The sequence below is a fragment of the Chironomus tepperi genome, unplaced genomic scaffold (assembly GCF_022539635.2).
Source record: "Chironomus tepperi strain 1889 unplaced genomic scaffold, CSIRO-AGI_Ctep_v1 contig_269, whole genome shotgun sequence".
NCBI classification, from domain to species: Eukaryota; Metazoa; Arthropoda; class Insecta; order Diptera; family Chironomidae; genus Chironomus; species Chironomus tepperi.
The window spans coordinates 32,185-43,007 of record NW_027226391.1 but is presented as its reverse complement, the minus strand read 5'-3'; the positions used below and the strand labels follow the sequence as shown (position 1 = coordinate 43,007).

Genomic DNA, 10,823 nt, shown 5'->3' with positions numbered 1-10,823 from the left:
GTACAGTCCACCGTCCACTAAATATCATCTATCACTCACAAAGTAATAAAACCTGCACTATGACAGCCATAATCATCATTTACTGTCCCAATAATAAATAATCTCAGACGACGAGTTGCTGAGTACACAAAAAGGCAAAAGAAATAAAGGAGTAAGATTCGCAGACAGGAGGAAGTGACATTTAGTAAATATACTTTCTTTGTTCATGAAATGGAAGTAAACTGTTGATCAGAAAAGATTTATGTGTCTGCCTTAAAAATAATTTTTTTTTTCGAGAAAATGAAAAGTTTTCTTTTTTCAAAACTTAATTTACGGATAATGAAAAGCTTTTTTTTTGGTTTTCTTTGTGTTCATTTTCACTTTTCCTTTTCAGTTGAGTTCTTTTTTCTTGTAAGTGGGTTGTAGATGGAAAGAGATTGTGCATTGAGTCTGTAATTTATTTATTTAGTTAGAATTGTGTGGATTTTTTGAAATCTTTGATTTTTTTGGGAGTTTGTTGAACTTTTCATGGAGAAGAACCGATTATTTAGATTTTGACTGATGTGACTTGATGATCAGGTAAGTTTAACACTGTTCTTAGTGTCCCTGTAAGCATAAATAGTGATATTTGAGTTTGTTCAGCAAATATTAATCAAAAAGGGAACTATCTGGTCGATTAAGTACATCCAAGTTTTAAGCTATTGAATTCCTGATTGGATAGCTATACCCGAGCGGCTCACATGATGACAGCTCCTGCACAGAATTTTTGAAGTTCTATTATAGCTCTTTTACTGTCAGCAAATGGAATTTTCTAACTTTTGGGATCCACATAGATGTCATATTGACGTAGCTTCCGTTTGGTGCTAGTAAGAGAGCTTTGGTGGTTCCTTTAAAGCTCCATAGCCGAGCGCCTCCTTCATTTGAATGTATATGATTTGTTTTGTGCTGACTAATGTCATTATTTAAGAAACTTGAGCAGTAAAATGCAGAGAACCACATTTTTTACCGAACAAATATGTTGAAATCTGTCGTCACGGTGGCTTCTGGGTAGCTCCGCTTCTTTCCATTACTACAATAGCTAACACGCTGTGCTTTTCAGGAAATCCTTTAGCTATCTACCCGGATCAGGTATCCGAGCGGTAATGACTAGATACCGAAGTATTAAACTACTCCATCCTGACTCACACAGCTACTTCACAGCAATTCCATAGCAAACTACTGAACCTATACCTAAATTAATCTCCATATCCTCCAATCTGTAACGTCATAAAAATACATATCGTGAATTTCCTTAAACAAACTTTCCGCAGACGAAAACTTTATTCTTATTTTTATAAAAAACATGAAAATAAATCCAAACAAACTTTTCATATCCAGCAACAATTTGCATTGTTGTGATGACGCAAATTGAGTACATTAGTCATTCACCTCAGCTGATTATTCTTCATATTTTGTTTCAGTCTCTTATCTTATCTATTAAAAAATTCTACACGAATGATATAAAAACACACACACATATCACTTTTCAGTTCATAATTCAGTTAATTTATTTGAATTTTTTATCTTAAAATTAGCATCATTCAAAAAATGATTTTAAAAAATTTTGTATTTGCAAAAATTTACAGGACGTGAAAAAAAAGTCAGATTTTTTCTTCACTAACAGAAAATGGAAATTAAAATGATGAGGGGGTCGTTCACTAGTAATGTTCAATATGTAGCTGGGTCTTCAAAAGGTGGAGAACGCGTATTAAATGCTGATGCAGCCGCACCTAGCTTAACTCCACCATGCACCAACCTTACCTTCTCGCGGTGAAGGCCGAGCAAGCCGCCATCCTTAATAACATGCTCAGAAACCTATGGGAGGTCATGGATCACAACTGATATGTACGATCAGCGAAGTAAGTAAGTGAGGGGCGAAGCTAGGTTGCTAATCGAGTCGACTTGACTCCATATAAAAATCAAGCTTTAATTTAGTAAACTTCAAGCTTTAAAGCCTTACTAAACATATCTGACATAGTGTTTGTGCCTTATCCAAACATAGTGTTAATTTGATGTCTTGCCATATATTTCGCCAAAAATTTGACATTTTGGCATACGACAAAAAAGCGTGAATGTGATATGTGGATAGCGTCTTGCCAAGTCAATGCTGATTCAGTCTTATTAATAATATAATGCTGTTCCCAGAGCTCAAAATCGACTCAATTTGATTTATTTTGAGTCGACTCAAGTCGACATTCTTAACTTGAGCTTTCCAAGTAAATTTGCATGAGTCAATGACTTAACAAAACGCCTAGTTAATAATTGCCGTATCTTTGGTTCCTATCATTAGTCGAAGGTGTGTCCAAAATATTCACTAGATATGATGTCAATGTTTCAGTCTTAGCTAGTTAATACCTTAAAGTGATACCATAAATCTGAGTATAATTCATAACATAGCAGAACCCTAGGTGGTCCTAGGCTAATTGGCTAGTTTATAACACTAAGCAAGGGCGTATTCAGAGGGGGGACGGGAGAGGCTGAAGGTCATTCTATTTGAAAAAAAAACTTCAGTGTGTTAGGGGTTATCACGATTCGTTGAAGCTCTTGCTACGTCCCTGACACTAAACAGCATAGCTAGGTAACTCAAGTTGCAGAAAACCTTGTAATCGGTTGCTGTTATTAACACAATTCGATAACTCGAGATATGTAAATGGACAGAAGGTTTTGAAGATTTGCTTCAACTAGATTGGATATTATGGCAGTCCTGTATCTCCAGCAGATTAATCTCTCCCCCTACTTCTTTACTATGCCCGATTAACCCCTTTGTTAAACATCATTAGTGAACATACCCCATCACTTCAAAATAATCAAAAAATACAAAACTAAAACTGTACTTAAATCTTCCTAACAAGCTTAAAAATCTGTTGCGTTTGCTCTGGCCTCCTAATAATTGCTGCCAGCTGAACTGTGTCTCATTTCGGTGTTGTATTTGGCGTTACACTTTGAATTTTTAATTGTTGTAAATTTTTCATATCGACCTTACGCTCCAGCAGTGTCATTCGATTTGTCAAATTGCGCTCCATTGTCTCAATACGTTGATAAATTTTCGAAAATAATCCTATAGATTCTAAATTGAAAATTGAAATTTTCCCAGGAATTTTCATTCCCCAAAAAAAGACCAAAGTCAAAGGATTTTTAAGGAATGAGGAAGAAAAGAAAAAGTCAAAAATTAATCGTAAAAAATGAAGTAAAATAATAAATTGATGGCAGTTAAGTGGGAATCATAAACAAAAAGAGATTGGAAGTGAAAAAAAAGAGATCAAGAAAGAAGAAAAAAAAAATATTTTTTTTAGTTCATTCATTGAACATGAAATCAGAAAAGAGAATTTAAAGCATGCAATAAGAAATGTCTGACTCTTACGTTGTTGGAGAGAGTTTGCTTGCGCTTGATCGGCAGCTGGCTTTGTTGGTGTCTCGCTCTTAATCTCCGTTTTGACGCGTTTTATTTTCAATATTTGTAGTAGCTCATTCACGGCCGATTGTGGAATTTTAAATGTCTTTGCCCAATCCATGATCTCTTGTACGGTTATGTCAGCGGAACTTCTCAATTGTGTATTGCTTGTTAGTAATTCCTCGAATGGCTCCAATTTGATATTGATTAGTTCATCAACTTGTTGATTATCATCTTTGGTACGGGTGATTGTTATTGGAACTGATACGACTGATGGTGAATATGATGTTGGAGTTGGTGATGGTGCCACAAGTTGTGTATTGCCTGTTATGATGATTGAATCGCTTGCTTTGCGCTTCTTTATGTTTATATTCTGTTTGTTTATTGGCGTTATTGTTATATCCTTATTTTCAATTTCATTTAGTATCTAATTTTAGAAATAGAGTTTTAGGAGAGAAAGAGAATATTTAGAGATAATGTAAATATTAAGTATCATTTTGTGTGGTTTATGTGAGATTGTAGAAACGGATGCAGAGGAGAATTTGGAATGTTAGGCAGAGATCGAAGACAACTCTTTTTGGAATTCAGGGCGACTATGAGTTATGGTTCTCTAACAGACAGACTCTCTTAAATTAGCTTGTTCATGAGCGTATCAAAGAAATATAAATGAGCATGCTTCATTTTGTGATCATACTCATTAGCAAGCTCTTTATCTGTTCATCTTTAGGTTTACTGAAGTTTCGGTTTTGACAAATTTTTGAATTCTGGACCAAAACCGAGACTAGGGCCGAAATCAGGATCCTATTTGAGACTCTTTAATAATGCTTTGAAGTTGCAAAACAGGCACCTGTGACTGGCAAATCCATACAAATTCTCAATAATCAATAATTTGTCCAGTTTTTGCCTGTCACAGGTGTCAGTTTTGCACCTCTACTTTGAAGTCTCAGACACCAGGAAGTCTTGCTATAGGTACCATAAACCCTTAGCTATGGTATCAAGTAACGCAGCTGCTAGGAAATTTTGTATTGATGAGTGGGGGAGGGCTGTGAAGTGTCTTAATTGGTTTATAGGATCATTGAAATTTACTCTCAAATACTTTATAAAATTTCCCTGGATTGATTAAGTTGCAGTTGGAAAGTTGCTATTTAATAACTCAAGGACGTGTTGCTTCATTCTATATATCAAACTATTAGCAGAAACACGTATCAGAACATGAGAATAGTCTCAATGACTAAGTGCATAGTCAACAGATCCAAAATCTCCAACACTTCAGATGCATGAGTAAAGGTTCGATTCTCATCAAACGCAAATCTCTCAATCTACACAGAGAATATCATCAATACGCCCAGAGGGTAACCCCACAATATTCACAGCATTTAAAAGATAAAATTTATTTATGCATCAAAAAAAAAAGACACAAAAATAAAGAGAAACAAGTCAGCAAGAAAATTGAGTTCTCATTTGAGAGGAATGAGAGAGAAGCAAAAAATAATAAAAAAGCAACAGCGCCATACAGACATGATTCACATGACGGAAAAGAGATCTCATTTCATCGCATTATCTTCTCGTTTCAACATGAATGCCTACAATATGTGCTGTACACACATTGTATCTTCTCCATCCCATCGATTTCTCTCTTTGGATTCTCAGAGAGTAAACTCTGAGTGAGAAATTCTTTTGTGATATCTTTACTGCTTCAGCAAGTAGCCACCTCAGAGAAAAATATATAGATATATATATACATACAGTTGAGAAAGAGGAAGAAACACACGGTAAAAAAAAAATTGTTATGTGAAGAATTAAATAAACATTTTTTTCGGATCGCATGTCTCGTAAACAATTTTGTTCTACGCTTTTTTACTTCTCCCGTTCAGAAATTCAGTTCCTTCTTCTTCTCGGCAAAAAAATTTTTTTTCCCTGTATGTTGCCTCATTTTTTTCTCTTCGCATGAAGCGCTCTTCCAAGTCGCTCCGCTTTTTGCCTGTACTTTTTGTTGTTTTGTTTTCGAGAATGGAAAGAAGTAAAGGAAGGAAAAAAATCGACATTCGACATTGTGTGGAAAAATGTAATGTTAAAACAAATGTCTCTGAAAAGAAGAAGCTCATAGCATAAAAAAGCGAGTAAGCAATTCCATAATTTTTGAGATACACTTTTGGTTGCTCTTCTTTCCCCTCCTGTTTCGCTTCTTTACTTTTTTTTAGTTCCTCTTCTTGCTTTTTTTAAAAAAAAAAATTCAAACAGACTTGAAAATGAGTTCATAATTTTGGAATTTCATTATGAAAAAATATAAGCAGTGGATATAAAATAAAGTTTTTTTTTTGCTGGCTTGTTGTTATGTCGGGTGGAACTAGAGACTGAGGAAAAGAGAGAATGATTGAATTTTTGAGAAAGAGAAATAGAGACATTGCACGGCAACAATGAAGGGAAATCGATAAACAAAAAAAAGAATTTCTTTCCCTTCCTATGATAATTTTTTTGGGTATATGCTGTTCTATGAGTTAGAAGGAACTGGTTGAAATGCATTTAAGCTGTGAGAATTGATAGCGCATGTTTGGGATGTAAAATATTGTCAGAAGCAACAGCTGATGCAGCACCGTTTAAGATTGAAGAGCAAAAAAATAAAAAAAGAAATAACTTGAAGCATTTTCTAGATGTTTAAAAAGAATTGAACTTTGGGGTGAGATTCGAACTCATGGTCATCGTTTTGATGACATTACAATTTTTAAACTGCATATCGATAGTGCACAAAGCATTTTTAAATTTTTAATAAATATGGCAAAAATTACTATAAAAAATCTTAACTGGTTTAAAATCAAATCCAGAACTAAGAGATAAAAGGTAAAAAGTCTACCCTAACATACAAAGAGCATGTTTACATTAAATAGCATGGATTTGGCTCAAAACATACTTTTTTCATACATATGATTGAGTAGCGTAGCCAGGGGACACGGGGTCCCCCTCCGAGATAACCGAGAAAACCGTCTCTACTTTTCACAAAATATTAGGAAGGTAGGTCATTAAGTAAGTGAGTGACCACTTACATGATCCTTAACCATAACAAACAATGAGCATCCTCATCTAAATGAGCGTTCTCATGAGTATACTCGATCAATACAATTGAGCATGCTGAATTTTATGAACATACCCATAAGCATGCTCGTTGTCTGTTCGAGTAACAGGCAAAGAGTCCAATTTTGAGTTTTGTCGTGATCTTTTTATATCATGAAATCATGCTCTTTGCTTGTTAAGGGATAAGCCACACAAATGTTAAATATATAACTTTTCATAATGTAGACTAATCTCAGTCTGTTCCAGTTGGAATCATCATCATTCAAAGAATGATCGCTGATGTTACTGGTCCATTCCTTACCAAAAGTTTTAAACTATTAAGTACCTAAACAGTGTCAAGATTCTGAATCTAATGATTTCCATTCCCAAAACCTCAATAACCAGTAAACCCTAAGAGACCTAAGGGCGTGGTACAATATATTAAAAATCACAGTGCCTCCAGCTCATAAGGCTGGACCCTTCAAGCATTATATGAACCCTATGACAACCAGTCAATTTACCAACAATCCATCCCATATCTCACAAAAAAAAAAAAAAAATTCCCATTCCGTTCCAAAATAAACATTGCACATGAAAATGTAATGAATAAACAAATGTTATAATGAATTGCACGTCTATGTACTCACCGATGCAATATCTTTATCTTGAAAATCTTCTTTCCATAATTTGAGAGCTCGCTTTTCGACATCTGTGAGTTTTTGTAATGCAAGCTTATCATCAACTCCCGTCTTACCATCCTGAATTTGTTTCAATTTCTTTGCTCGTGTACGTAATTGTCCTTTCCAATTGTAAAACACCTGACCGGATGGATATATCGATGAGAAAAAGAAATGAATGAATATTAAATATAGTCAGCATATGCAATGTGCAGTATGTACATACCATCTTCCATTCTTCGACAGTTTTCTTTGGACCGAGTGTGCTATTAAGGAGCTTTGTTAGTGCCTTCCAATTTTCTTCATACTTTGCTTCACCTGATACACATGCACACAATATTTTTGTGGATGAGACACAAAAAAAAAAAATAAAAACAAAAAAAAAATGATAATTTAAGAACAAGAAGAGATATCACAGTCATGAGTAATAAAACATCCGATAATTCTCAAATATGGTCAAAAGCAAACGTAAGAAAAAATGTAGAAAATCAACAAAAAATATAAAAAAGGCAACAACGACTCACAATCTTTAATTCGAGCTGCCGCGAAATCGGTATGTTCCATTAAATAAATGAGGTAAACTTCTTGTTGTGAAGTTGTGATTCTCTGCTGTCGCATATTCATTTTTATGGAATCGATATTCTCACGTTCAATTGCTTCTCAATTTTTTATGCTTTGTTTATAGACTAACAAATTGTTTGTCTTAATTTCTATCTTTTTAAATGACTTTAAATTAAATGTATTAAAAAAATAAATATATTAAAAAAAAATTTATATTGTATTAAATACTATTTTTTCACTTTTTAAGAGAACTTTGTCACTTCACACTCTAAGAGACGCTCGTGCAAAACTAGAAAGACTCTTTTTTTTAACAAAACTGTACGGATGTGCGCAGAGAATTTCCAAGAAATTTTTGTACAAAGAGAGAAGAGCGAGAAATCGATATTGAAATTTTTTGCCGTCTTCTTTGCACTTTTCGTCGTTTTTGATGTAGTTCCTCTCTCGAAATTGAGAAATTGAGTATCTGAGACTCAAAACTCTCTCATTTGAGCGTGGCGTGTGTAAAAAAATTAATAAAAAAATTGAGAATGATTTTTTTTTTTTTTGGGAAGTTCTGCACACATTTTCATGCTTGTTATTTAAACTTTATCAATTACATTCAACACAAAGATAAATGGCATGGATATTTGAAAAAATTAAAAAAAAATCGACACAACTCGCGCTCACCGTGCTCATGACATGAACGATTGGATATGTGTGTGGGTTTTCTAGTTTATTGAATAATAATCTCAATCTTCTTTTTGTCTCGATCAGGGTGGGTGAGTTAAATCAAAACTCAAAAATGAACTCATTTTTCATTGAGTTGAATTTGAATTTGAGTTTTTTTTTTCTTCGAAAATGAGTTTGAGTTTTTTAAAAAAATTCAAACTCAATACAAAATGAGTTGAGTTTTGAGTTTGAATTTAAACTCAAATCAAACTCACCTTGAATAAAAAATTCATTAATTGAATTCCTGAAAAATTTTGAGAGATGTTCACTTTTTGTGTGAATTAATGTGATTTGCTGAACATTTCATCTGTTCCTGGTTAGTTTATGCATTTCATGCCCAACAAATTGGTTTTCTGGAGTTCCAACTGAAATAAAAATTACAGCAACCAATGACTCTCTGAACTTTCATGAGAAAAATATTATTTGTTGATTCTTAAGTGGTTTGTGGCTTATTGCTTGCAGAAAATGGAGCCCACATAGATGAGCGTGATCTAAGATGATTGGAAGTAGCTGAATATGAGGAACAGATCACTTCCAATGACACAAAATATTGTTTTAATCCATTTGATTGTATGAAGTGTTCTGAATTGGATTTAGTCACTCAGAGTACTGAAAGGGCACTGGAACTGCCTGGTTCCTCTACATTTTTTTGTTCTTTTTTCATCAAGGAATCACCTCTGAAAGTTTGAAAATTTTTGTTGGAACTGACCGGTTCCTTTCAGACTTTCAGAGGTGATTTATTGATGAAAAAGGAACAAAAAATTTTTTTGTGGATGTAGAGGAACCGGGCAGTTCCAGTGCCCTTTCAGTACTCTGAGTGATAACAAACAACATGTCATATTTACATGGAGAAAATTGCATGAAAAAAGATTTTTCAGCACTGGAAGTGGCCAGTTACTCATTTGTCGTCATATCCAGCAATAATCCATAATATTCAGTCATTTCTTGCAAGCAATAAGCCACAAACAACAGAAGAATCAACAAATAATATTTTTCTCATGAAAGTTCAGAAAGTCATTGGTTGCTGTAATTTTTATTTCAAATATTTTGGAACCAAAAGATCCAGGAACAAATTTAAAGCCAGGTGCAATTCCGATCATATTGCAGTATTCAATTTAATTTATGAAAAATCTTAAGAAATTCTACAAGAGAATTTTTAATTCAAACTGAGTTTGGATTTGAGTTTAAACTCAAACTCAAAACTCAACTCAACTTGAGTTTTGAGTTTAAAAAAAAACTCAAATTCATTTTCGAAATGAAAAAAATTCAAATTCAAATTCAAACTCATTTTTTCAATGAATTTAAATCAAACTCTCATTTTGAGTTTTGAGTTTTGATTTATTTCACAAAACTCTCCCCACCCTGGTCTCGATGTACATATTAAATGTATATCGAGTATATTTCACACGCTCAAATGCGGGCTTTCATTTACTTCTGTATCAAATTTAAATACTTTATACTCTCTCAGACTTGCTTTGCTTTTGTACAATTTTTGCTTCTCTTTAAATCTACAATCAAAAATTAAATATTGATTCATTTTTTTTAGACTAAACTGCTCTCTGTGCTGTGTGCTATGATATGTTTTTCATTTCAGGGTTGTTGATCTGGTTGATCGGACAGCTTCCGGATTTTGAAATTAAGTTGAGATTTTTGTTTTGTTTTGGTGTGGAGTTGGTGAGAATACTTGATGAATAAATGAGAGGCTATTCAAAATATTTGAACAGTTTGGATGGAGTTTATGATAATTTTAGAATTGCAAAGACTTGGAGGACTAAAATTGATTTTAATTGTTGATTATCTGATGCGCAATTCATGAAATAATCTATGGAAATAAACAAGTAACAGGTTTTTTGAAAATTTGTACTGCAGTCTAAATATTGAAATCAATTGGAATTCTTGAAAATTATGTATCATAAGTCAGAATTCGCCTTCATAACAGAGTTATAGTCACTTTTACCCTTTTGCTAAGCGTTGCTAAATTTCCGAATGTTCCCAAAGACTCTGTCATGGATTTAGTAGTCATATGGAGTTCACACGGAGGCGGCTTTCATTTTAAACCAATAAAAGTGATTTGACAGAGTCTAAAAGCTCCGTGATAGTGATTTCTACAATTGTATCGCTCGGGAAAAGACTAGTCATATGACTAAATATCATACAAAGAGCAATCCGCTAAAAATCAACTTAATTTGTCAATAAAGTAAATTTATACTTTTCCCTTAAAAATGTGCCAAAACTAGCCGTCGTGGTGCCGTCAAGTGACCTTCACGTCTTGATGTTAATACGGTAAAGTAATTGCGCTCTACAAACTAACTTATCTCAAAAGGTAAAGGGTATCAAAATGTTGAAAATAGTGTCTCCAAGTGGGTAATTTCTCTGGCTTCGAGTCAGATTCTGCAAAATCCGGCCTAACACTAGATTCG

General features: G+C 33.7%; 1 protein-coding gene across 2 annotated transcripts; it reads right to left on the bottom strand.

The window, feature by feature from the left end:
- Window positions 1-1,574: 1,574 nt before the first annotated feature.
- Window positions 1,575-7,983, bottom strand: LOC139091960 (uncharacterized). 2 transcript variants are annotated; one of them, XM_070642210.1, is made up of 5 exons: window positions 7,659-7,983; window positions 7,361-7,452; window positions 7,105-7,275; window positions 3,380-3,836; window positions 1,575-3,085 (listed from the first exon to the last, which is right to left on the bottom strand). In XM_070642210.1, exons 1-5 carry the CDS (start codon window positions 7,756-7,758, stop codon window positions 2,931-2,933), a joined length of 975 nt encoding a protein of 324 aa, XP_070498311.1. In that variant the 5' UTR covers window positions 7,759-7,983; the 3' UTR covers window positions 1,575-2,930. The 2 variants fall into 2 exon arrangements, with proteins under 2 accessions (XP_070498311.1, XP_070498312.1); XM_070642211.1 differs by having other exon boundaries at window positions 1,575-3,076.
- Window positions 7,984-10,823: the final 2,840 nt, after the last annotated feature.

Coding starts and splice junctions, on each gene's coding strand:
- LOC139091960 (XM_070642210.1), bottom strand. CDS start 7,758: ATGAATATGCGACAGCAGAGAATCACAACTTCACAACAAGAAGTTTAC. Junction 7,453..7,658: donor GGCAGCTCGAATTAAAGATT/GTGAGTCGTTGT, acceptor CATGTGTATCAG/GTGAAGCAAAGTATGAAGAA. Junction 7,276..7,360: donor CTGTCGAAGAATGGAAGATG/GTATGTACATAC, acceptor CCATCCGGTCAG/GTGTTTTACAATTGGAAAGG.